The sequence below is a fragment of the Rhinopithecus bieti genome, unplaced genomic scaffold, assembly GCF_001698545.2.
Source record: "Rhinopithecus bieti isolate Rb0 unplaced genomic scaffold, ASM169854v2 scaffold_9899, whole genome shotgun sequence".
Lineage (NCBI taxonomy): Eukaryota > Metazoa > Chordata > Mammalia > Primates > Cercopithecidae > Rhinopithecus > Rhinopithecus bieti.
The window spans coordinates 2,661,860-2,687,906 of record NW_016806979.1 but is presented as its reverse complement, the minus strand read 5'-3'; the positions used below and the strand labels follow the sequence as shown (position 1 = coordinate 2,687,906).

Here is a 26,047-nt window from a genome sequence, read left to right as displayed (position 1 = left end):
ATTTATATTTTATATATATATAATTTATTTTTCTTTTTAGACAGAGTCTCACTCTGTCGCCCAGGCTGGAGTGCAGTGGCGCGATCTCTGCTCACTACAGCCTCTGCCTCCTGGGTTCAAGCTGTTCTCCTGCCTCAGCCTCCTGAGTAGCTGGGATTACAGGTGCCCGCCACCACACCTGGCTAATTTTTTTTGCTTTTTTAGTAGGGACGGGATTTCACTATGTTGGCCAGGCTGGTTTCGAACTCCTGACCTCAAGTGAGTCCCCTGCCTCAGCCTCCCAAAGTGCCAGGTTACAGGTGTGAGCCACCGCACCCAGCCCTAATTTCTATACTTTAATGTTACAGGAAAGTCTCTCTACGTGAAGAGGTTGCACGACAAGCTAAAGACGCAGTTAAACAGGAAAAAGGTGCCTCTGAAAACGATTCGACTGATCGACCCTCAGGTGGATGAGAGCCAAGTCCTGGGTGCCTTGCTGCCCTTCCTGGACACGCAGTATCAGAAGGTCCCCATGCTCTTTCATTTGGACGTGACCTCCTCAGTAAGTGCCCTCCAGCATCAGCTGATGGCCACATCAGTAAAGACGTGGTCCCCACGTCCCTGCGTGACTCCTCCCCATGTACAGAATTCCTCGTTTCCACACACACAGTCCTATGAAGCTCAACAGCAGGAACACGCTCTGAGAAGTGTGTTGTCAGGCAATTTCCTCCTGTGTGAGCGTCATGGTGTGCGCTTACACAAACCTAGACGTAGAGCCCACTGCACACACAGGCTTCATGGGACACACTGCTGCTCCTAGGCTGCATATGGCTGTTCTGAATCCTGAAGCCAGTTGTAAAACGGCATGTTTGTGTGTCTAAACATAGAAAGGGTACAGGGAAATACAGTATTAGGATCTTACGGGGCTGCCCTCGGAGACGTGGGCCGTTGCTGGCTGAACTGTTGATGTCGACCATCAAGATCATCATGACAAAGAGCAAAATTAGGGGGGTCCTTGGAGTTGGGAGAACTCGCCATCGTGTCGTGTGTTTACACCTCGTGCTATTCTGTCCTTAGGTGCAGACTGGAATTTGGGTGTTTCTTTTCAAGCTCCTCATTTTACAATACTTAATGGATATAAACGGGAAAATGTGGCTTCGGAACCCCTGCCATTTGTATATCATTGAAATCCTGGAAAGGAGGACGTCAGTGCCGTCGAGGACGTCGTCGAAGCTGGTCTGTAACGTGGGGCATTTTCACCTGGTGTTGGGGGTCCTGGGTTCCTTCTGGTCTTACTGAAGTGTAGTGATGTGTTTAGGTGACTCCACAGCTTTGCCTTACGTAGTGCAGCAGCTGAGTGCGGTGTTAGTAAAGAAAAGCCTATCTTTAAACTCACGTTTTAATCATGTCTGGGATAAAAGTACTCTTCTATTAATTAGCAGTGTCTTCAATTTGTCTATTCAATTCAAGCTTCATGCTGTATGCCCAGTCTGAATCCCAGCTGCGCTCTGAATGTGGTAAATCCATTTGCTGAAAGAAATCATCTTTCCTAATGCCAGCTAAGCTGGGAAGGAGACGTTTGTCGTAAAAATGTCTTAGCAAAAGAGGGTTTTATGTTCACTCCCATACATATACATGTATGCTTAGTGGAGAAACTTAGTTTTAGGAAGTTGGGCTAGAAAGTGATTTCCTGGCTCAGAATACAGCTCCCACAACAATGCCTTACTTAATGTGCGAAAGATATTCTGTGTAAAAAAAGAGTATACAGGCCGGGCGCGGTGGCTCAAGCCTGTAATCCCAGCACTTTGAGGCGCAAGCGGCGGATCACAGAGGTCAGGAGATCAAGACCATCCTGGCAAAAATAAAAAAAACAAAAAAGGAAAGAAAAAAAAACAAAAAAAAAAGAAAAAAAAAAAAAAAAAAAAAAAAAATAACCGGTGAAACCCTGTCCTCTACTCAGAAAAATGACAAAAAACTAGCCGGGCGAGGGTGGCGGGCGCCTGGTAGTCCCAGCTACTCGGGAGGCTGAGGGGCAGGAGAATTGGCGTAAAACCCGGGAGGCGGAGCTTGCAGTGAGCTGAGATCGGACCACTGCCACTCCAGCCTGGGCGACAGAGCGAGACTCCGTCTCAAAAAAAAAAAAAAAAGCCGGGCGCGGTGGCTCAAGCCTGTAATCCCAGCACTTTGGGAGGCCGAGAACGGGCGGATCACGAGGTCCTGGAGATCGAGAACCAATCCTGGCTAACACAGTGAAACCCCGTCTCTACTAAAAAATACAAAAAACTAAGCCAGGCGTGGGATAGAGACAGAGAGCGCCTGTAGTCCCAGCTACTCGGGAGGCTGAGCAGGAGAGAATAGGCGTAAACCCGGGAAGACGGAAACTTGCAGGAGCTGAGATCCCGGCAACACTGCAACTCCAGCCTGCGACAGAGCGAGACTCCGTCTCAAAAAAAAAAAAAAAAAAAAGAGTATACAGAAAACTACATATTTTCGAGTGCATTTTCATAAAGGTCCATCCAATATAGATAACGTGGAGGGTTGAGACACAAAAGCATTTCTTAGAAAGTTTTCTTGTAGTCATTTCATTCATGTCTCTCCTTTCCAGCGTACACATGTCCCGCAGTTCAGTTTTCTTGACATCTTCCCAAAAGTCACCTGCAGGCCTCCCAAAGAGGTGATAGACATGGAGCTGAGTCCCTGGAGGAGTGACACAGAGCCTGGGATGGATCACTGGGAGTTCTGCAGTGAAACTTTCCAAAGACCTTACCAATATTTAAGACGATTCCATCAAAACCAAGACCTGGACATGTTTGCGTATCAAGAAGGCTCCGTGGAAGGCACCCCGGAGGAATGCCTCCAGCATTTCCTGATTTACTGCGGGGTAATAAACCCATCCTGGTCAGAGCTTCGGAACTTTGCTCGGTTCCTGAATTATCAGCTCAGAGATTGTGAGGCCTCTCTCTTCTGCAATCCACGTTTTATTGGCGACACACTGAGAGGCTTCAAGAACTTTGTGGTGACCTTCATGATCTTTATGGCAAGAGATTTTGCCACACCAACACTCCACACCTCTGACCAAAGCCCGGGGAAGCACATGGTCACCATGGATGGGGTTAAGGAAGAAGATCTAGCACCCTTCTCTCTCCGGAAGAGGTGGGAGTCGGAGCCTCACCCATACGTTTTCTTCAATGACGACCGCACCACCATGACGTTCATCGGCTTCTATCTGCAACCCAACAGCAGGGGCAGTGTCGACGCCATCAATCACTTGACTAGGAAGGTCATCAAGAGAGACGTCATGACCATGGACCTGTATAAGGGGCTGCTGCTCCAGAGGGTGCCCTTCAATGTCGACTTTGATAAACTGCCCAGAGATGAGAAACTTGAGAAGCTCTGCCTGACCTTAGGGATCCGCTGGGTCATTGATCCAGACGAAACGTATGAGCTCACGACAGACAATATGCTTAAGATCCTTGCCATTGAGATGCGGTTCCGGTGTGGGATCCCGGTTGTCATCATGGGAGAAACAGGCTGTGGCAAAACCAGGCTTATTAAATTCCTTAGCGACCTGCGGCGTGCTGGTGCTGATGCTGACACCATAAAGCTGGTCAAGGTGCACGGAGGAACAACCGCAGACATGATCTACTCCAGAGTCAGGGAGGCTGAAAATGTGGCCTTCGCCAATAAGGACCAACATCAGTTGGACACCATCTTGTTTTTTGATGAAGCCAACACAACGGAAGCTATAAGCTGTATCAAAGAAGTCCTGTGTGATCGTACGGTGGACGGCCAGCCCCTGGCTGAGGACTCGGGCCTGCATATTATAGCTGCCTGCAACCCGTACCGGAAGCACTCTGAGGAGATGATCTGCCGTTTGGAGTCAGCTGGTTTGGGCTACAGGGTGAGTGCGGAGGAGACGGCCGACAAGCTGGGCTCCATTCCTCTGAGGCAGCTGGTGTACCGAGTCCACGCTCTGCCCCCGAGCCTGATTCCTCTGGTGTGGGACTTTGGACAACTGAGTGATGCTGCTGAAAAGCTCTACATCCAGCAGATTGTCCAGAGACTGGTTGACTCCATCAGCCTAGATGAAAACGGGACTCGCGTGATCACAGAAGTCCTCTGCGCCTCTCAGGGTTTCATGAGGAAAAGAGAAGATGAGTGTGGCTTTGTCAGCCTCAGGGACGTGGAGCGCTGTGTGAAAGTTTTCAGATGGTTCCACGAGCACAGCGCGATGCTCTTAGCGCAGCTGAATTCCTTTCTCTCCAAGTCCAGCGTCAGCAAAAATCACCTTGAGAGAGATCCCGTCCTCTGGTCCTTGGTGCTGGCCGTCGGGGTGTGTTACCACGCCTCTTTAGAAAAGAAAGACTCATATCGGGAAGCCATTGCCAGGTTCTTTCCAAAACCGTATGACAACAGCAGGCTGCTTCTGGATGAAATAATGCGGGCACAGGATCTTTTTCTGGACGGCGTACCTCTGAGGAAAACCATCGCCAAGAACTTGGCCTTGAAGGAGAACGTCTTCATGATGGTCATCTGCATCGAGCTGAAGATTCCCCTCTTCCTGGTGGGGAAGCCTGGCAGCTCCAAGTCCCTCGCCAAGACCATCGTGGCCGACGCCATGCAGGGCCCGGCCGCCTACTCGGATCTCTTCCGCAGCCTGAAGCAGGTCCACCTGGTGTCCTTCCAGTGCAGCCCGCACTCCACCCCACAGGGCATCATTGGCACCTTCCGGCAGTGTGCCCGCTTTCAGCAGGGGAAGGACCTGCAGCAGTATGTCTCCGTGGTGGTGTTAGATGAGGTGGGGCTGGCGGAAGACTCACCCAAAATGCCCCTGAAGACTCTGCACCCGCTGCTGGAAGACGGATGCATTGAAGATGATCCCGCCCCCCACAAAAAGGTTGGCTTTGTGGGCATCTCCAACTGGGCCCTTGACCCTGCCAAGATGAACCGGGGCATTTTCGTGTCACGTGGCAGCCCCAACAAGCGAGAGCTCATAGACAGCGCCAAGGGCATCTGCTCCTCAGACAGCCTCGTCCAGGACCGAGTCCAAGGGTACTTTGCGTCCTTTGCCAAAGCCTACGAAACGGTGTGTGAGAAGCAGGACAAGGAATTCTTTGGGCTTCGTGACTACTACAGCCTCATCAAAATGGTCTTTGCTGCAGCGAAGGCTTCAAATAGAAAGCCTTCCCCGCAAGACATTGCACAGGCTGTCCTTAGGAACTTCAGTGGCAAGGATGACATCCACGCTTTAGACATCTTTTTGGCCAATTTGCCTGAGGCCAAGTGCTCAGAGGAAGTCAGTCCCCTGCAGCTGATCAAACAGAACATCTTTGGGCCTTCTCAGAAGGTGCCAGGTGGACAGCTGGAAGATGCTGAGTCCCGCTACTTACTCTTGCTGACCAAAAACTACGTGGCACTGCAGATCCTGCAGCAGACGTTCTTCAAGGAGGACCAGCAGCCGGAGATCATTTTTGGTTCTGGTTTCCCCAAGGACCAGGAATACACCCAGGTCTGCAGAAACATCAACCGTGTGAAGATCTGCATGGAAACAGGCAAGATGGTGGTGCTCCTCAACCTGCAGAACCTCTACGAGAGCCTCTACGATGCCCTCAACCAGTACTACGTCCACCTCGGCGGCCAGAAGTACGTGGACCTCGGTCTGGGGACCCACCGCGTCAAATGTCGGGTTCACCCCAACTTCCGCCTGATCGTCATCGAAGAGAAAGACATCGTGTACAGACACTTTCCCATCCCCCTCATTAACCGGCTGGAGAAGCACTATGTGGACATCAACACGGTGCTGGAGAAATGGCAGAAGAGCGTCGTGGAGGAGCTCCGTGCGTGGGTGGAGAAGTTCATCAACGTCAAAGCAGAGCATTTCCTGAACAGGCACAAATACAGCCCCTCTGACGTCTTCATCGGCTACCACTCAGACGCCTGCGCCTCTGTGGTGCTGCAGGTCATAGAGAGGCAGGGTCATAGAGAGGCCTTGACGGAAGAACTTTACCAGAAGGTGTCTGAGGAGGCCAGACTGATCCTGCTGAACTGTGCTACGCCCGATGCCGTGGTCCGGCTGAGCGCCTCCTCGTTCCCAGCGAAGTCGCTGTCGCAGGAGTACTTCTACAGACAGACGCACAACTCCTTTGCAGATTTCCTTCAGACGCACCTGCACGCGACAGACCTGGAGCGCCACGCCGTCTTCACAGAGGTGATTGTCTTTCTGCACTCGTACCCTATCCTCTGTCACCCAAGAGTCCTAAATCCCTAGCGTCAGGGTTCAAGATTCCTCCCCCGGCAGTGGCTGGGGGTCCTGCAGGCAGATGCTGAGACGCTGGGCTCTCCTCCCGTGGTAAGTGTGGGGAGAGCCATCGTATCTTATGTAGGTCCAGTTACCTAGGTGCTGAGTGCCTGGAGTCTGTGCAGTGCGCCATGCTGGCAACAGGCAACCATACGACGATGTTCACACCAACAAATGAAGTACCATGTGCCGGACCGGGCCGAGTCGCACTCGGGATGCAGAGACGACTCTGCAGCTTTGTCCTTTGTTAGCATTCTAGGGAGTGTGGAGAGACCCAGTACCTGGCATCAGATGCCTCACTATCATATGATAAATGCTGTGCTTAGAGGCATCAGGGGAGGCACTGCAGACCAGAGATGCCAGCTCAGATGATCAGATGAGATGTTCCCTAGGAGAGGCCCCTCGCTGATGGGGAAGAATGGCGGGGAAGGGACTGTAGGCTGAGAGCCTTCTGTGGGCAGGGCCGCTGACAGCACTTAGGGTTCCAGGCTGTGAGTGCTGAGATGGGGCGACGCGGTGCAGTCAGAACTGCTGGAGGGCCTCAGTGGCCCTGCGGAGCCGCATCTCAGCCCTACGGAGCGGGCGCTGGAGGCACGTGTGTCTCCCTAGTTGGGTGAAGGGAGTCTGATGAAAGGCTGTTGTGGAAAAGACAGGCCAGTGGGGAGGCTGCTGGAACGGTACAAAGGAGAGGAGCAGATGGAACCGAGAGGTACTTAGGAGGCCATTTGGCAGGGCCAACACTACCACCCAGCGAGGGTGTGGGGGGCGGAGGGGTCCACGGCGGCTCCCTGGACTCATTCTTAGATGAGTGGACATTGCTGCATCATTACAGATAACCCAGAAACGGACAGCAGGTTTTGGGGGGCCAGTGATGACGTCCGCTGGGGACAGGTTTTGATGCATTGTGCAGTTGGACGTAGGAATCTGAGCTCAGTGGTGAGGCTGGGCTGGGAGGCAGGGATTCCTGGGCTAGAGCAGCAGGTCTTGAGGAACTTTTCGGCTTGCACTGTGATGGGGGAGTGACCTGTGGGGCAGGAGAATTGCTGACATCTGGGGGAAGGGGGCGGTACCAATCATGAACTCCATTTGAAAGCATGAAGTCGGATTATAACAGGAAATGGCATTTGTGCTGAGCCCTAAGGGATCATGAGAATCTCAAGTAGGGACCAAGCAGGCAGAGGCACGGGCCTCTGGGGAGGAGAAGAAGGCACCCTCAGGGCAGGGTGGGGTCGTCTCTCCAAAGCCTTTGGCCCTGTAGGGCCTCCCGGCCCCAGTGCTGCCTTGTTTTGGGAAACTCCTTTGGGTTTGGATTCTATGCCGTTGTGTGGCAACTGCACTGCACTGAACATCTGCAAGTTTTTGGGATCTGTCTAAACCTAGCAGCAGACTTGCAACCTTTCCTTGAATTCTGGCAAGTAATTTGCATTTCCTAACTTTGTAGATCACCACTTTCTCCAGGCTGCTAACAAGTCACGATTGTGAAATTTTAGAATCGGAGGTCACAGGCAGCGCTTCGAAACTCACACTCCTGTGGCTGCAGCGGTTTGACACGGAGTTCTCATTCCTCAAAGAAGTCCGGTGAGGTTCCCTGCCTTCCCTGCCCTCTCTCTCCCCAGCCGTGGCTGTGTGGCTTCTGCCTGGCAGTGGTGCCAGCGCTGGTTAATGAGTGCCACAGTCACGTGACCGTGGGATGGATCCTTGTTAAATTTCTCCCGGCGTCCCTCTCATCTGCGTCATCTTCTGCAACGTGGTGTTTGGCCTGACATCCTCCTCCGAAAGCATCGTCCTCGGACCTCGTTAGGAGACATTCGTTGGGTTTTCTCCCCTGGACTATCTGTTCTTACAGGAGAAAATCCCACCTGAGTCGCTGTTTCTTTGTAGTCTTTATGTTTCTCATCACTTGGGGGAATTTTGTTATCCATTTTTTAAGACAGAGAACTCGCTTGAATAACTTCCCTTTTCTTTCAGAAACTGTTTAACGAATACAGCCAAATGTAAAATCCTCATTATTCAGACAGATTTTGAAGATGGAATCCATAGTGCCCAGCTCATTGCCTCAGCTAAGTATGTTTTAGTATTTTCTCAGAAACTATGTAAAAAACTCAAAACATAGGAGGTCCTAGAGCATTTCTTCCTTGAAAACAGTATAGTATCGTAATCAATATAGAAATAAAAATAAGAACAATTCTTCTCCCGCCTTATTCCCTGAAGTGGGGATTAGGGAAACTGAAGAGAGACAAAGCGGAAAGGCTAATAACATTACAAAACTAGCGGAATGGGCCCAGGCAACAGAGCAAGACCTCATTACTAAAAAAATAAAATAAAATAATCAGCCTTCCACAGCGCACCTCTAGTCCCAGCTGCTCAAAAGGCTGAGGTGGGAGGATCACTTGAGCCTGGGAAGTCAGGGCTGCAGTGAACTAGGATCCCACCACTGCAGTCCAGCCTGGGGGCCAGAGCGAGAGCCTGTCCTCCCCACAAAAAAAGTGAAATGCGAGAAGTGTAAATAATGGAGCGTGAACAAGCTATAAAAGCACGCCTTTGAAGCCTGTGTTTGTAGACATGTTTTAGTCATCATTAATTTTGAATTATAAAATTTGAATTTATTTCAAGTTTGAGGGAAATAACAGTAGGTAAAGGCTTTTATTCCTATTTATTGGATGTTTATTTTTTGTTTTGTGTTTTTTTTTTTTTGAGACGGAGTCTCGCTCTGTTGCCTGGGCTGGAGTGCAGTGGCCGGATCTCAGCTCACTGCAAGCTCCGCCTCCCGGGTTCACGCCATTCTCCTGCCTCAGCCTCCGGAGTAGCTGGGACTACAGGCGCCCACCACCTCGCCTGGCTAGTTTTTTGTATTTTAGTAGAGACGGGGTTTCACCGGGTTAGCCAGGATGGTCTTGATCTCCTGACCTCGTGATCCGCCCGTCTCGGCCTCCCAAAGTGCTGGGATTACAGGCTTGAGCCACCGCGCCTGGCCTCTATTGGATGTTTTTATAGTATTTGTAGGGGAAGTCTGACGCTCTTAGAATTAACTATGTGCCTTTATCACTTAAAGTAAAAGTGATTTCTGGACCTTTCTGAAGCATTGGATACCATATTTCGTGGCCCAGATCTCAACAAGAAACTGGCTTTGGCCATTGGTCATCTGGAGGGAATGGCATTGCGCACAGAACTCTTTGTTGAAATGGAAAGGCCCACTGGGTACAGGGGCTGTTTCCTGTAATCCCAGCTACTTGGGAAGCAGAGGCAGGCAGGAGGATCGTTTGAGGCCAGGGGTTTGAGACCAGCCTGGGCAACACAGCAAGACCCCCATGGCTTAAGAGAAAAGAAGGAATGGACAGTTCAGCTGGCCTCACCCTTAGTTGCACTGGGGCAGGCCCATTGAGGAGCACAAGATGGGGTTTCTGGTCAATAAAGGAATGCCACTTCAAAGCAGAGGACACAGGAACGGGGAAGAAAACGAGCCTGCTAAGAGAAGATTTCTCATCCCCCTGTGAGAGAAGAAACCACGATCACAGGAGTCTGAAGTTTATGTAAAACTCCTCGGAGCGGGTGGCTGAGACTGAACCAACAGCTCAAAGCCTTCTGCAGCTGCACAGCTTTGCTTTGTTTATTTGCTTGTTTTTTTGTGTGTGTTTGTTTTTAAAATAGGTATTCTTTTTTTCTCTCTTTAAATAGGTATTCTGCTATAAATGAAATCAACAAAATACAAGAAAATGAGGACCGTATCTTCGTCTATTTCATCACAAAACTGTCCCGGATGGGAAGAGGAACAGCCTATGTGGGTTTCCATGGAGGTGAGATCAGAACATCGTCAATTTATTTATTTATTTTTTGAGATGGAGTCTTGCTCTGTTGCCAGGCTGGAGTGCAATGGCTCCAGCCACTACAACCTCCACCTCCCGTGTTCAAGCGATTCTCCTGCCTCAGCCTCCCAAGTAGCTGGGATTACAGGCATGCACCACCACGCCCAGCTAATTTTTGTATTTTTAGTAGTGACAGGGATTCACCATGTTGACCTAGATGGTCTCGATCTGTTGACCTCGTGATCCGCTCACCTCAGCCTCCCAAAGTGCCGGGATTACCGGCGTGAGGCACCGCACCCAGCCCAGTGAGCATATTTATTTAAGTAATGTTGGAACTGTTTCTCATTTGGTTCTGCATTGTACAAGTCTGAAATTAGAATATTATTGTTAACTTCAAGAGGATTCTTTCCAGATGCAATTAGATTTCTTACCACTGATTACTGTGAAAATGTGAATCCTGGGACGGGAGGCTGCGTGCAGCCTGTCCTGGACTGACTGTAGGCAAGCTCCTCACCTCTTAGCATGTGGGTCACACAGAGCGGAGACCCCTGACTCCCGACGTACACTGCAGGAACTCACCGATACGCCTGTTTGGCGGGGAGGGAGAGTGGCGGGCGTTGGGCTATCTTCAGATCTCTTTTTTCCCAAGGAATGGTCATCAGCTATTTATGACATAGAAAAGTTGGTATTCCAGAAACAGGAAAGGAAGTTTACTCGAATCATTTCCTGGAGAATGGAAGGCAGACCTTGCCAGTGTCCCCCACCCCTCACTAACTGTGATACAGCAAATACAACAATGCACAGGTGAAAGAACCACAGGCCTTATCCACGCGTGCTTCCCACACCTGCCATTGCAGGTCTTACCGTTGCTGTTTATGTTGAAGTTGTTGACGTGCGCAGCATCGGGTCTTGTATAGTATAGGATCGGGTGGTTTCTGTGCAGGCCCATTCCAGGGTTTCAGCTTCAGGGTGCCAGTTACTCATTTTGCAGCAAGGTAACGACAAGCCAAGCTGTGCAGTGTTCCTGCTTAGGGCTGAGCAGCAGCCGGGAAAGACACGAGACGGTTGTGGGTGGCTTCACTCTTCACAGGGCTGTGGCAGTCTGTCCACATCGATGACCTCCGGAGATCCACCCTCATGGTTTCAGATATGACCAGGCTGCAGAGTGTCACCATCAGCCAGCTGTTCGCGCCCGGAGACTTGCCTGAGTGTGAGTCAAGAGGCGGAGCCTCTGGGGAAGTGGGTGGTGGAAGGGCAGATGGTAGGTGTGGAGCATGATGTGCACATGGCACTAGGAGCAGGGCCACCATGTGTCGTCCCTCAGCAAGAACTCGGGGACACGTGCAGAACTGACTGGTAGCTCATCATAGAGCACCAGGGCCGAGCAGGTGCGCTTACCACAGGCTGAGGCAGAGCTCTGTGAGCAGGCCAGCCATGGAAGTGAGCGCCTAGAACACGCCAGAGCCCAGGCTGGAAGGAAGGGGCTGCCTTGGGGGCTGATCTTCATGACCGTGATTTCTCATCTGCGGACCCATCACCAGAGTGGGGGCCAGGGAAGCCTGCACTCGGAGCTAAGCACACAGACTCCCAGATGGCGCCGCTGCCAGTCCCCATGCCACTTTCTGAGCGGTAACGCAATCACGTTTTCTTCGACTGCAGTGGGCTTGGAACACCGGGTGGAAGATGGCCATGAGGAGGCGATGGAAACGGAGGCCAGCATGTCAGGGGAGGTGGCAGAGGAGGCCATGGAAACAGAAAGTTCTGAGAAGGTGGAAAAGGAAACCTCTGAACTCGGAGGCAGTGATGTAAGTTCTGATTCTTGGGACCCCCCCTTGTGCTGCTGGTGACGCTTCCGAGCTGCCTCTTTATGCTTTTGCACTGGGAACTGGAGGAGCCGCCACCACTGCACGGGGGTGAGGATGGCGCCCCACTTTCCTCACACAGCGACGGTCTTGTTGCTGGTTACTGGGGTTACTGGGGGTCAAGGGCATCTGCACCAGCAGTTTGGTGGGGGGTGGGGGTTGGCGTCCTTCTTTGTCCATGAGGACCGCCGCCCTGTGCTGTTTGCTGCATCGAGACCCTCATTGCATATGGGTGGTTTGGCTTTTACCCACTGTGTAAGTGGCAGAAACGGGCGACCTAACCTTCTCCACCAATAGGTGTCGATCCTGGACACCACCAGGCTGCTGAGGAGCTGCGTGCAGAGCGCCGTGGGCATGCTCAGAGACCAGAATGAGAGCTGTACGCGCAATATGCGGAGGGTGGTGCTCCTCCTGGACCTCTTAAACGAGGACAGCGCGTGCCATGGTATGAGCCTCCCCACCCTTCTTGCCCCTGCCCCAACGTGGGCTCTTCCTGAGGAGTGGGCATCATTTCACTGCGTGTTGGGGGACCCTCTCAGGTTTCCATGGCTCAGCAGAAGCAGTGACACAGTGGGAATCTAAGAGCATCTCTCAGATTTTGCTCTAGAATTGGCCTGGCCAAAGGACTTCCCTTTCTGCGGGGGTGGGTCAGAAGCACTCCAGAGCCAACAGCCCAGCCACGGCATGCTGAACGTCTGTCTCTGCCTTTGTACAGCCTGTTTCTTGCGGGTATCCAAGATGCGCCTCAACGTCCTTTTAAAGACGCAAGAAGAGAGCCAGTTGCACACTCTGGAGTGGGTGGCGAGAGAAGCCTGCAACCAGGACGCCCTCCAGGAGGCGGGCACATTCAGGTACTGTGACTAGAGGAAGGAGGGAGTGACTCCAATCTGGTGGCAGCATGGGGACCTGCCTGCGGGCATCGTCTCTCCATCCGAGCCATGGGGACTGTTTCTTTCTAAACTTCTCAGCCATTCAAAGCTGTAATTTTTTTCCCCAAGAAGCACACAGTAGGTCTGGACAGTGGCCAAATGGCAGGTGCTGGACTCTTCCTCTACTTTTCTGTGTTTACAGTTTTGCATACTAAAAACTTTTAAAAAGCGTATCTGTTCTTAGAATAGAACATTTACTAACATTTATGTTGTTAAGCATAGAAAGGGCTGCTGTTTTCAGTTATGAAGTTAAAATGATGTGCAGAGCAGGCAGGGGACAGGCAGTATTTTCCCAGTCCTGCCGTTTGAAGAATGGTAACAGCAAAACCAGGATCCAGCAGCACCATTCACTGCCATGGTTATTTTTCTGTCACCCATGGGACTAACCTTGATTATCCTGGATGTGGCCGTGTGTTGTGGAGGAAGGAGGGGTGCTCTGGGCCCCAGACGGAGGGCCTCTAAGACAGACTCTCAGACTTCCTGCCTGACAGCCTAAGAAACCAGTGACTTTGTTACTTGGGCCCAGCTTTCTCATCTCTAAGACAGCGGACTTCCTCCATGAGTCCCTTCCAGGTTCAAGCTTCTGCGCCAGTGATGGGTTCGCTTTGGGCCTACGGCCAGGTGTGATCTGCAGGAGGGAACGTGAGGAAGAAGCGGGGTGAACAGGAATGGGGGCTTAGGGAGGAAGAAGTGGGGTGAATGGGAATGGGGGCTTATGTACGCCTTCCTTACGACCAGAGATTTTCTGATTCTACTTTTTCTCTAGTTATCCTTCATTTCTTTTCTTGTCACGCCTTCTGAAGGGATTTTAGATCAGAAATATTTTCATTTCCCTCGGTTCCTCCTTGTGTACTCTTATTGATGCTTTTTTTTTTTTTTTTTGGAGACAGAGTCTCACTCTGTCACCCAGGCTGGAGTGCAGTGATGTGATCTCAGCTCGCTGCAACTTCCACCTCCTGGGTTCAGGCGATTCTCCTGCCTCAGCCTCCTGAGTAGCTGAGACTACCGGCACCCACCACAGCCAGCTAATTTTGGTATATTTAGTAGAGGCGGGATTTCACCATGTTGGCCAGGCTGGTCTCAAACTCCTGACCTCAGGTGATCCACTCGCCTCAGCCTCCCAAAGTGCTGGGATTACAGGCGTGAGCCACAGCGCCCGGCCTGTTGATGCTTTTAATCCCTGACTCCACTTCCCGGGACCAGCCCTGAGTCACTGAACCTCCTCAGTCTGCTCTTCCCAGCTCGCTGTTCATGCAGCACTAGGTCTGGCTTCGTCACATTCCGTGGTCACCGTGAGGCCTGCGTAGCCGCTGAGTAGTGACCAGACCTGCACCCTCAGCTCAGCTGCCCCAGGGCCAGCAGCGCCCTGACTACCACAGTTCACCTCCCCTGTGTTCTGGGGGACTAGAGTCATTTGTCCTCTTGGGATTAAACAGCACAAATCCTGAGAGTCCTTTGTGTCCCGAACTCTGCCTGCCTGTCCAGATACAGCAGAATCAGGCTCAGCGACTCCAGATACAGGAACCAGGCTCAGCTGTTCCTGCCTCTCCCAGCGCTTGGGTTTTCCTTCTGCCTTTTGTGTTCTGCGACTTTTCCCAGTTGGCTGTTTTCTCCTTCTGGTCACTGGGATGCTTTGTTTTCTCAGTAGACATTTTAAAATTCTTGCCAGTTTCCTGTGTACTATGTATTTTTAAAATATAAGTATTTCTTTTTATTCTCTTCAAAAGAGAGGCTTTGATTTTCCCCCAACATTATTTACCTTGTGGGTTTTTTTTGTTTTTTGTTTTTTTGAGATGGAGTCTCAGTCTTGTCCCTCAGGCTGGAGTGCAGTGTCGCGATCTTGGCTCACTGCAACTTCTGCCTCCCGGGTTCAAGTGATTCTCCTGCCTCAGCCTCCTGAGTAGCTGGGATTACAGTCACCTGCCACCATGCCTGTAATTTTTGTATTTTTAGTAGAGATGGGATTTCACCATGTTGGCCAGGCTGGTCTCGAACTCCTGACCTCAGGTGATCCACCCACCTTGGCCTCCCAACATGCTGGGATTAGATGTGAGCCACCGCGCCTGGCCACCTTTTAATTCTTATCCTTTACACAAGAATTTTGAAAGAGTTTTTATTGTTACATGTAAATATATACAACAAAATATATATAACAACAAAATGTCTTGTAGTTAACCAATTATCTTTCTGTCTGCCTGTCTGTGCATTCACCTATCCATCCGCCTGCCTGTCCATCCACCCATCAGTCCATCCATCTATCTATTCATCCACCTGTCTGTCTATCAGATACCCAGATCTAGTGTACAAAAACATCAACAGGAACAAATACTTAGTTCCAGATAAACATGTGCCTTCTTGTTTAGTTTGATCTGGGACAAATTTATTTTGGTCTCTTCATCTATATTATAGTCTATCCACATCAGATTTGTAATATTTTTCTTCCAAATGGATTATCATAATTTTATTTATTTAGAGAACCTCGATGACTTGTTCTGAAAAATAGTTACATACAAAAATTATGCAGCCTTGCAAAAAATAAAGCAGATAGGTGTGGTGGCTCACATCTGTAATCCCAATACTTTGGAAGCCTGAGATGGGAGGATTACTTGGGCCAGGAGTTTCGGACCAGCCAGCCAGGGCAACATAGTGAGACCCCATCCCAACAAAAAATAAAATTAAAAATTAGCTGGAGGTGGTGGTGCTGGGCGTGGTGGCCCTGTCTACTTGCACGGCTGAGATGGGAGGATCGTTTGAGCCCAGGTATTCAAGGGTACAACGATCTATGATTGTGCCACTGCACTGCAGTCTGGGTGACAAACTGAGACCCTGTCTCACATATATGTTTTAAAAATAAAAATAAAGCAAACACTACTTCACCCTTCCAGTCACCTAATGACAGTTGATTAGATGTAGAATTAAGTTCCATTCCAGTTCTGCCTCTCATCTTAGACATTTTTATGAGTCTGTTTTCTAGGACTTAAAAATGATGAAAATGTCAAGTTCCTGCCGTCGCTGTAGTGTGGTAATTAGTAGACTAGTTATTTTGTTAATGCTCAAGAAGGAACACAATGTGAAAAGATGGCTGACCGCCATTATGGTTCCTCTGAGCTGTGGTGGCCAGTCTCTCTCCTGTGCTGCAGGCACACCCTCTGGAAGCGGGTCCAAGGTGCTGTCACCCCTCTGCTGGCGAGCATGATATCGTTCATCGACAGAGATGGCAACCTTGAGCTACTGACTAGGCCAGATACTCCTCCCTGGGCAAGAGACCTTTGGATGTTTATTTTCAGTGACACGAAGCTTCTGAACATTCCTCTTGTGATGAATAATGCAAGGTGAGTGGAAGGCTTTCTTTCCCTGGGGAGAGAAACTATCAGAACACAGCAGGACCCTAATATGCTCTCCCAAGTGCTGGGTGAAACGCAGCCCTCAACTTCAGAGCAACGCTGATGTGGGCGCTTTCTGCAGTAACAATAGGAAGTTTGGCCGGGCGCGGTGGCCCACGCCTGTAATCCCAGCACTTTGGGAGGCCGAGGCAGGTGGATCACAAGGTCAAGAGATCGAGACCATCCTGGCCTACATGGTGAAACCCGGTCTCTACTAAAAATACAAAAATTAGCTGGGCGTGGTGGTGCGTGCCTGTAGTCCCAGCTATTTGAGAGGCTGAGGCAGGAGAATCACTTGAACCTGGGAGGCGGAGGTTGCAGTGAGCTGAGATTGCACCACTGTACTCCAGCCTGGTGACAGAGCAAGACTCTGTCTCAAAAAAAAAGAATAGGAAGTTTATGAAGCTCCAAGACATTTTTATCTGCACCCTCCTCATTTCCCTGCTTTCAGAGCACTGGTTCTAGCCAGACCCAGTGTGGTATGGCATGGAGAAGCTGCGCTTAGAACAGCCCGGCGATCTGTGCTGCTTCCCGCTGTGATCTATGCTCCCTCCCCCGTCCCTCATTCCCTGGTGGAGCTGCACAGCCCCCATCCCCTTCCCCAGGTCTGATGCTGTGGGGCCGAGGCTCAGCTCCCAACAGCTTCCACTTCGGCTTTCAGGGGCTTCAATTCTGGATATAGATTAATAAAGAATATAGAAATAAATGTGCCCAGGCTCAGTGACTCATGCCTATAACCCCAGCAGTTTAGTAGGCTGAGGCAGGAAAGTTGCTTGAGCCCAGGGGTTCAAGACCAGCTTGGACAACATAGTGAGACCCCGTCACTACAAAAAACTTAAAAATTAGGCATAACGTGGTGCGCACCTGTAGTCCTAGCTACTGTAGAAGCTGAGGCGGGAGGATTGCTTGAGCCCAGAAGTTTGAGGTGAGATATGATCACACCACTCACTGCACTCCAGCCTGGGTGACAGAGACCCTATCTCAAAAAAAAAAAAAAAAAAAAAAAAAGAAGGAGGGAGAGAGAAAGAAAAGAGAGAAAGAAATGGAATTTGAATTCCAGTGGAAACACTTATTTAAAAGACAAGGTGCTGCTGTGTTCATGAAACAAAGACTGTCTAACAAGTTGTGCTCTGTTACAAGTTATCAAAGAAAGACAGGTTCAGGAACCAGAAGACTTGGTTCTGCTGGAGATTTTGGGCAACACACTTGACCCCTGCCAGCCTTGGTTTGTTTTTGTTTTGCCTGTAAAACAAAGATTGCATAAGCTAGTTCCCTAGTTCTGTCTTAACAGAAACCCCGGACTGTGAAATAGATCAGCGCTGTCTGCCTGGCCTGTTGGCCCCTTGTTTTTGAGGCCTGAGAGGAGCTGGCATCAGTGGCGGGTCTTGTGTTTTGAGTGACGTCTCACAAACCCTCTTTGTACTGTCACTCACCTTACTGCAGACATAAAGGTGAGATGGCCTACATCATGGTGCAGAACTACATGAACCTTTCCGAGAACGCTTCCAACAACGTACCTTTCAGCTGGAGAATCAAGGACTATCTGGAGGAGCTGTGGGTCCAGGCTCAGTACATCACAGACGCAGAAGGTGAGGCTACCTCAAGACAGGTCAGATTCAGCACAGGTCAATCACAAAGGGATTGCCTGACAGTGAAAAGCAGGTGGGTGGCTACCATCGCAAGGTGAATTTTGCATTTTAGTTTTCACACTTTGTACAGTAGCATCCAATTTATCTCACTGTGTCATTTTAAAGTTTCTGTTGAAGGAGTGAGAGGCCCCAGCAGGACCAGAACCCTTCGGTCCTATGGCAGCGGGAGCCCGTGAAATGGTTTTTAGTGCCGTGATGGCCAGGTATATAGTGAAATGGGATGTGTTCTGGCAAGAGGAGGACTGTCATCTCTACCAGCTGGTCACTCCCATTCTGGGCCTTCTCAGACTGGGGCACTGGACTCAGGAGATGCCCCCAGGGGAGGCGTTCTCAGAAGGCACGAGCGCCTGGAGTATCCCCTACTCCCAGCTGCCCCATCAGGAGTCACAGCCCAGACACAGTGCTGGACTCTGCTGCCGGATGCCAGAGGGTTTGCCATAGTCCAGAAAACCCAAGGACAACGCAACACTTTTGCAAAAGCTATCTTTCATACGTGCGGCCACCTCTTCCGCGTTTACTTATCCACCGCCTGGAAGACTCAAGGTGGCCTTTTTCTAGGTTACCATTCTGCCACTTTTTCTGAACAAACTCAAAGCAGTCTCTCTCCTCATGACCATATTCTTTTCTCAGGACAGTACCCCACTGACCCTGCTTTTCTATGACAGCATGCGAATTAGGGGCCACAGCCCGCCCACTAGAAGCCAGATCTTTCCAGCTTGCATGGTCTGTGACGCCAGCCCCTGAAGAGCAGCCCACTCATTCCTGATTTACTTGGACCTGGGGGTTCCTGAAACATGCTGTGACCTATAGCCATGCAACATACAACTCAGTCTTATCTCAGGTTTTTCTCTTTGGCTGTTTCTGACTTAAATTTGACATGGCTTCCACCTTCTTTTATTTTATTCCACTGGAAAAATATCCCAGGCCAGACGCAGTGGTTCACAATACTTTGGGAGGCCAAGGCTGGCGGATCACCCGAGATCAGGAGTTGGAGACCAGCCTGACCAATATGGCGAAACACCGCCTCTACTAAAAATACAAAAATTTAGCTGGGTGTGGTGGTGCGTGCCTGTAATCCCAGCTACTTGGTAGGCTGAGGCAGGAGAATCACTTGAACCTGGGAGGCGGAGGTTGCAGTGAGCCGAGATCATGCTACCTACTGCACTCCAGCCTGGGCAACAGAGTGAAACTCCATCTCCAAAAAAAAAGAAAAAGAAAAATATCCTAAAAGTCTAGACAGTGACTATTCCTTCAGTTCCCTACAAAATCAGGCAGTTGGTGCCCCTTTGTCTACGAGCTCCCCTTCGACAAGAAGTCCCCTATTTTCCTTCACTCCAGCGCACCCTGGAGGCAGGGGAGTGTCATGACTTAGACGCACTCCAGGCCACTCCTTGGTTTCCTCTCTGCAGGACTGCCAAAGAAGTTCGTGGACATCTTTCAGCAGACTCCTCTGGGCAGGTTTCTCGCCCAGCTCCATGGAGAGCCGCAGCAGGAACTTCTTCAGTGTTACTCGAAGGACTTCATTCTCTTGACCATGCGTGTGGCAACGGAGGAGGAGTTAAAGGTAGGTGTTTAGATACTGGCTAAGGGTCAGGTGTAGAGCTTGCACGATGGGGACTGGATGCAGACACAGGATGTTTCTTTAGCTGCCTGGAGCTGGTGCTGTGAAGTCTGGGAACAGAACATGGTCTGCGAAGGGTGCTGGTGGGTGAAGGGGCCATCCGGTCTCCTCTCAATGTTCAATGCTGCACCCTCAGCCCACCACCCACGGGCTCCTAAAACACGGAGCTCTCCGGAAACACGAGAAGACCTCCAATTTCCCTGACATATCTTCTTTTTAAATGTTAAATTTCTCTTGAAAAAATTAAGGTAAATGTGTAATTAACTCTATAGGGTAAGAACAAGTGAAATTCAATAGAAAGTCATACTTTTGACTACCTAAAAATTGTAAACTTCAGTACATAAAAAAGGAAAGTGACAAATTGAAGGACACCTTACAGCCAATATGGCTACAGGTTAATATTCTTAGGAATCAATAAGAAAATACCCTAAGTTTTAAAAAATGGGTAAACCTTATAAAACAATTTTATAATCATATCATTAAGCGTATCAACATCCAGGAAACATTTTAAAAATTGCTTAGCCTTACTAATAATAGCAAATCAACACAACAGTTTTTAGATACCATGTTTATGTATTCATTTTGCAAAGCTCTTTTTAAAAAAGGACAGCTGCTGGCCAGTGCTGCAAAGAAAGGGCCAGGCCACGCGGCTGACAGTGGTGTGCACAGCGGGCGCCCTGCAGGGCTGCCTAGCAGAGCAGTCGAGAACCTCATCTGATCTGAACTGCTGACTCTGTCCTGAGGAAACTCCTGGAGACGTGGACAAATATTTGGTTACAGGGATGTCCTTTTCAGCTTTGCTTCTAAAAATAATTTAATTGTCCAGAAATACAGGATGGGCAAATTAAAGTATGGCCATAGGATGGGTTATTGAGCTGCCGTTAAAACCATGTTTTTCAAGTATACAAGTATACTCAGTCATAGAGGAAGTTCATGATGTCATGTTCAGTGGCAAAAAGCCCAGAAGACACAGTGACCTTAACGTGGGAGGAGAGGCAGATAGAAAACTGGACAGAAGCAAACGAGACAGAATAGCATGCGTGGTTTCTAATATCCTCTTGTATGGTTTTCCAATAGTTCTGATTTTCCACGGGGAAAACATACCATTTTGTAATTTAAAATATATTCTAAAAGCTTTTTTGTAATCCCAGTTTCTGCAGATGGCTCTGTGGTCCTGCATTAGGGAACTGAAAGCGGCGTCAGAAGCGCCCGAGGAAGAGGTTTCCTTACCGTGGGTGCACCTTGCCTACCAGCGTTTCAGAAGCCGGCTGCAGAACTTCTCCAGGATCCTGACCATCTACCCTCAGGTTCTCCACAGCCTGATGGAAGCCCCTCAGAACCATGAGCTGGCTGCATGTGAGATGGTACGGCCCTCCTCCGCCTGCCCTGAGCAAGCCGTGGGGTGCTTCCAACTCCACTCGGAATGGAGAGCTTTGGGGGCTGTGTTCCTAGTGGGAGATTTCTTCACAAGGCACGTACCTCGGCTTAATTCAGAGATGTTAAGAACACATCTCACTGACGCTTCCCACATCCTAGACAATGAAAGATTAGGTCACAAGCCTGGGACACAAGTATACACGCAGCTAACCGCCAGGGCCTCTGGTGGGCTGGTGGGAGGGGCAACGCTCAGCCACGCCCTGCTGTCTGTCTCCCCAGACCCTGGACGCATTTGCCGCGATGGCCTGCACGGAGATGCTGACGAGAGACACCCTGAAGCCCAGTCCCCAGGCGTGGCTACAGTTGGTGAAGAATATTTCTATGCCACTGGAGCTCATCTGCTCCGATGGGCACATGCAAGGCAGTGGGAGCCTGGCCCAGGCTGTCATCAGGGAAGTCAGGTGAGACCCAGGAGCCATCACCCACTGCTTCATCTGGCACGTGCTCACCAGGAGCCTGCCAAGTGCCAGGCACGTCCGTGAGGAAGACTGGCAGGTGCTCCGGCCATGGGAGGGGCTCTGTCCTCACTCACTTCACGTTTGCCGAACCCTCAGTGAGTGCCAGGCATCCCATTAGGGTGCTGGAGACACGAGCGGCAGCTGTGCATTCAGGGAGCTCACTGTGTACTGAGGCCGTAGAAAGACAAGTGGGATATTGTGACACCGTGTGAGGAATGCTGTGATAGAAAGGACACCCAGCGCAGGGAGGCGCACGGAGCAGGACAGGCCCTCGGGGCCAGAGTCCACTTCCCTAAGGAGACAGTTCTGTGAGGGGCTGTCAAGGCGAGGTGGGACCTGGCAGGCGCAGGATCGTGCCGTGAGCAGGCATGCAGAGGCATCGAGTGGGACACCGAGTCCCAGCTGAGCGTCTGAGGGCGTGAGCTGGGGGCGGGCCAGGAAGTGTCACATAGGGCTTGCTTGTAATCCTAGCTGCCGGGCCTGGACCCCGGGTCCTCATCTCTTCCGTCTCACTCCTCGTTTTACCTTTGGGTTCCTTGGTGGGAGCTGAGTGAGTGACGCCCTCTTTTGACAGAGCCCAGTGGAGTCGGATTTTCTCCACCGCACTCTTTGTGGAGCATGTGCTCCTAGGAACCGAGAGCCGGGTCCCCGAGTTATGCGGGCTGGTGACCGAGCACGTCTCCTTACTAGACAAGGTGAGTACCTGGGCTGGCCTCAGCACACGCATGGATCCACCCTTTTCCAGAAGGAAGAACAGCGCTGACACTGACCCGCAGCTGGGAGACGCTCTTTTGGCTCTGACCGTTTTGTCTAGATGTGCAAAGGAAGGTGATTTCATCCCTAAGCCATTATATTTTCCATGTTTAATTGTTTAATTATTTACCCTCTGCTGATTGCTAAGTCAGAGTGTGTCATTTAGAAGCGATTCCAGGAACTGTGTGCAGAAAGGGGCTGACACAGGGAACATGCTTGTGAAACCTTTGGGAGGGATAACCTGGCCTTCGGAGTGATCCCAGAACAGACCACTACCTGGCCGCCTGTGGGAGCTGTCACATTGTCACAGTCATGGAGACAAGGATGTTAGAGAATGCCACTGGGGTTGGGGTCTTCAAAACAGTGCTGTCAGCAGAACCAAGGAACGGGAAACCACCATGCCCTTCATAAAACTACTAATGTGGGGTGGTCTCCTGCAGAAAAAAGCCTGTGACCCTACAGTGATGCACCTCTGTGGCCATGCAGTGGTGTCCAGCACCAACAGCCACTCAGCCAAACACGGCCTCTGCTTCACCCGCACCCATGACCTTCACGTGAGCGCATCCAGAGCCCTCACTGCCAGGGGGTCTGGAAGAGGCAGCGCTGGCTGTCCGACATTTGGAGCACAGGAAGGTTTACTAAAAGGAGGCCAGCACAGATGCTGGATGTGTCGACCCTGACCTATCAGGACATCAGCGACTGAGACACAGTATCAGCTGATTTCCCACCCAGGACGGGTGTGAGCAGCCCAAGGCTAAGGTACCAGCTCCCGGAGGCTGGCACAGAGTCAGGTGCCCAAGCTCCTTCTGTCTTGTCCCTTTGGTGTCCCTAATGTTCAGCTTCCATCCTGTGGCCTGGCGTCACAGCCTGTGGGACAAAAAGCAGGGGAGGTGGAGGACAGGCCATTTTCCTTAAGAGCCCAACCCCGGACACGCACACACCACGCCAGCTAGTGTCTCATGATCCTCAACTTGGGCACTCGGCCTTACCGAGCTGTAAGAAGCTGAGGAGTTTTTCATGGCGTGGTCATATGCCAGGTGGAACTTGGAGTTCCTTTGATAAAGGAAAAGGTGGAGAGAGGGTAGGACACAGCCGGTGCCCCCCGTGCTGCCCTTTCCCCACACCCACACAGCATGCAGCCTCTCTAAGTCTCCTCATCATGTCCCGGACCTCTGGGAGATGCACAGGGCTTTCAGCCAGGTCCAGCGTGGGTCCTAAGGGCCAGGTGCCCATAAACCCGAAGGTAAAGGGGCTAACCCCTGCCTGCTCACATGCTCACAGGATTTAGGAGGTTAGGACCATGGGGAGGTTTTTTTGGTGATAAAATGGCCTCAGAAACTTACTGGGTTTCTGGTTTATTTCCTTCCAGTCAGATCTCTGTGCAAGTAACCACAGCCAAAGACCTTACCTCGTTAGTTTTCATGCTGGAAGCCTGACTTGTATCCCTCCCCAGCCCCAGCTGAAAGGCAGCCCCTTGGGACCATCTGAAACAAGAGGCTTGGGGGAAAGCCCTGCCCTTCACCGTGAGGCTGGCTCCCTCAGCCGGGCAGGAAGTTGTTGATGGAACTGCTGCAGGATGGCATGGGTGGGACTGCAGGCATGCCTGGCTTTTAGTTCTTTTGGATATATACCTTGAAGAGGAATTCCTGGATCATTTGATAACTCTATGTTTAACTTTATGAAGAAGCACTGTATTATTTTCCACAGTGACTGCAGCATCTTACATCCCCACCAGCCAAGCACCAGGGTCTGAATTTCTCCACATCATGGCCAACACCTATCTGATTTTTTCATAATGGCTACAGTGATAACTCATTGTGGTTTTTATTTGCATTTCCCTAATGACTAGTTATGGTGAGCATCCTTCATATGCTTGTTGGGCATTTGCTGTCTTCTCTGGAGAAATGTCCATTCAAGTCCTTTGCCCATTTTTGAATTGGGTTGTTGACTGACAAAGTTATTAGGATATTGAAAATACACACATCACTTCCAAGTAAGATTAATCCCAGGAATTCAAGGATGGCTCAAAATAAAGAAAAAAAATCTGTAAATGTTATCAGTTACATAAATTAAAAGATAAACTCTAAATGATCATTTCAAAATGTAGAGAGAAAGCATTTGATAAAATTATTTAGAAAGAAATACCCTTGTCAAACTTGGAACAGAAAGGTACTCTCCTTGAGCTCACAATGCCCAAGGTAGACATAATATTAAGATGTCTATACCAACATCATGCCTGCCCATCAAATTCCGTAAGCACAGCCATTAAACTGTCTTGTACAGTGATAATGTGTATTGCCTTTGAAGATGTATATTGCCTAAAAAACGGTGTTTCCACTTCCAACTATATCCTAGATGAACTCATTTGCTCTCAGACATATGCGAGAATGTTGAATACAGGACTGTCAGGAATTGGAAAAAATCTAAATGCCCATTAACCAGCAGATGGGTAACTGGTATCTTCATCCGTGGGTACAGGAGTGATCTGGACCTAAGGTATCATGAAGAGAATGAGTTTCAGAAGCCTAAATACAGTGTGATATCATTGATATTGTTTTAAAACATTCAAAGTAACATTCAACCCCATGTTGAGACATGCTTACAGTTATCCTAACATATCCTAGAAATCTAGAAATGTAGTTACCTCTGGGGAGGGAGGGAGGGAGGGATGTGAAATTGTAAGTTTCTCTAAAAAAAAAATTATCCCAGCAGCTTGGGAGGCTGAAAGAAAACGTAAAAAAACTAAAAATGTTTACAAAATGATCTAAAGCAAATATTCCAAAAATGCTGAGATTTCTTAAAGCTTGGTGGGGGGTATACAGATGGTCATTATTATTACTTAGAGTATGAAATCTCTTAATAGTGGGAGGGGAGGAGACCTTAAAAAGAAGAGGGAAAATCGTAACTTGAGAATGTAGTCCCCTGACAAGCAGCATAATCACAAAAAGGGCATTCAGAGTTCAAGTGCTAAACACAGAATCACAAAGGCCTCGCACCTCACACGCATGCGTCGCAGCCCTGACTCTGGTGTTCCCTCTGTTGCCTGACCTGGCCCCTGGCTGCCCTCAGCCCTCCCCACTGCTAATGACCCCTGTCACTGCCTTTCTTCAGTGTCTTCGAGAGAACTCCGACGTCAAGACGCACAGGCCTTTTGAGGCCGTGATGAGCACCCTCTGTGAATGCAAGGATAGAGCCAGCAAGACCCTCAGCAGGTGAGACCTTAGGTTTGGATCCGTGAAGGCGAGAATTCTGAACCTTTTGTGGTTTTCACTTCTGGCCAGTTTCTCTGCTTCAGAACTGACTGCCCTTCTTGGATTCTAGGTTTGGGGTCCAGCCGTGCCCCATCTGCCTGGGAGACGCACAGGACCCCGTCTGTCTGCCCTGTGACCACGTGTACTGCCTGCGCTGCCTCAGGTCCTGGTTTGCCCCAGGGCAGATGATGTGCCCCTACTGTTTAACCGACTTGCCAGACAAATTCTCGCCAACTGTTTCCCAAGGGCACAGGTAAAACACCCCTTCTCTCAAGAAAGCATCCTTTTTTTTTTTTATTTTCCTTTTTTGGCAAACACAATATTCAGAAATATAAACTCTATTAACCTTCATTTGGTAGAAAACCTGACCTCAGAGAACTATCAAAAGAGATGCCACTGTATGTACTTTCATAAATATCTAGTATCTCAAGATTATTCTTCCCCAAGACATATACATATAGATTTGAGAGAGAGCAAATACGGAGGAACTAAGCCAGAAAGTCATAACAAAGGTCCCCACCAGAGGCCCAAGGAATTTAGGTGCCACTCTTTTTTTTTGGAGATAAAGAGTCTCACTCTCTTGCCCAGACTGGAGTGCAGTGGCATGATCTCAGCTCACTGTTA

The 26,047-nt window shown here is 50.0% G+C and overlaps 1 protein-coding gene across 2 annotated transcripts in view; it reads left to right on the top strand.

Moving 5' to 3' along the window:
- Positions 1-26,047, top strand: part of RNF213 (ring finger protein 213) — a 147,871-nt gene that overhangs the window by 95,324 nt on the left and 26,500 nt on the right. For both annotated transcript variants that reach the window (XM_017879305.1, XM_017879306.1), the window contains 18 exons: positions 348-541; positions 1,057-1,215; positions 2,585-6,187; positions 7,719-7,855; positions 8,246-8,341; positions 9,953-10,071; positions 11,171-11,290; positions 11,740-11,885; positions 12,240-12,387; positions 12,658-12,793; positions 16,012-16,203; positions 17,698-17,843; positions 19,313-19,467; positions 20,676-20,888; positions 21,181-21,362; positions 21,994-22,114; positions 25,284-25,384; positions 25,494-25,676. In XM_017879305.1, coding sequence (XP_017734794.1) covers positions 348-541; positions 1,057-1,215; positions 2,585-6,187; positions 7,719-7,855; positions 8,246-8,341; positions 9,953-10,071; positions 11,171-11,290; positions 11,740-11,885; positions 12,240-12,387; positions 12,658-12,793; positions 16,012-16,203; positions 17,698-17,843; positions 19,313-19,467; positions 20,676-20,888; positions 21,181-21,362; positions 21,994-22,114; positions 25,284-25,384; positions 25,494-25,676 — 6,151 coding nt within the window. The remainder of the gene's footprint in view (positions 1-347; positions 542-1,056; positions 1,216-2,584; positions 6,188-7,718; positions 7,856-8,245; positions 8,342-9,952; positions 10,072-11,170; positions 11,291-11,739; positions 11,886-12,239; positions 12,388-12,657; positions 12,794-16,011; positions 16,204-17,697; positions 17,844-19,312; positions 19,468-20,675; positions 20,889-21,180; positions 21,363-21,993; positions 22,115-25,283; positions 25,385-25,493; positions 25,677-26,047) is intronic.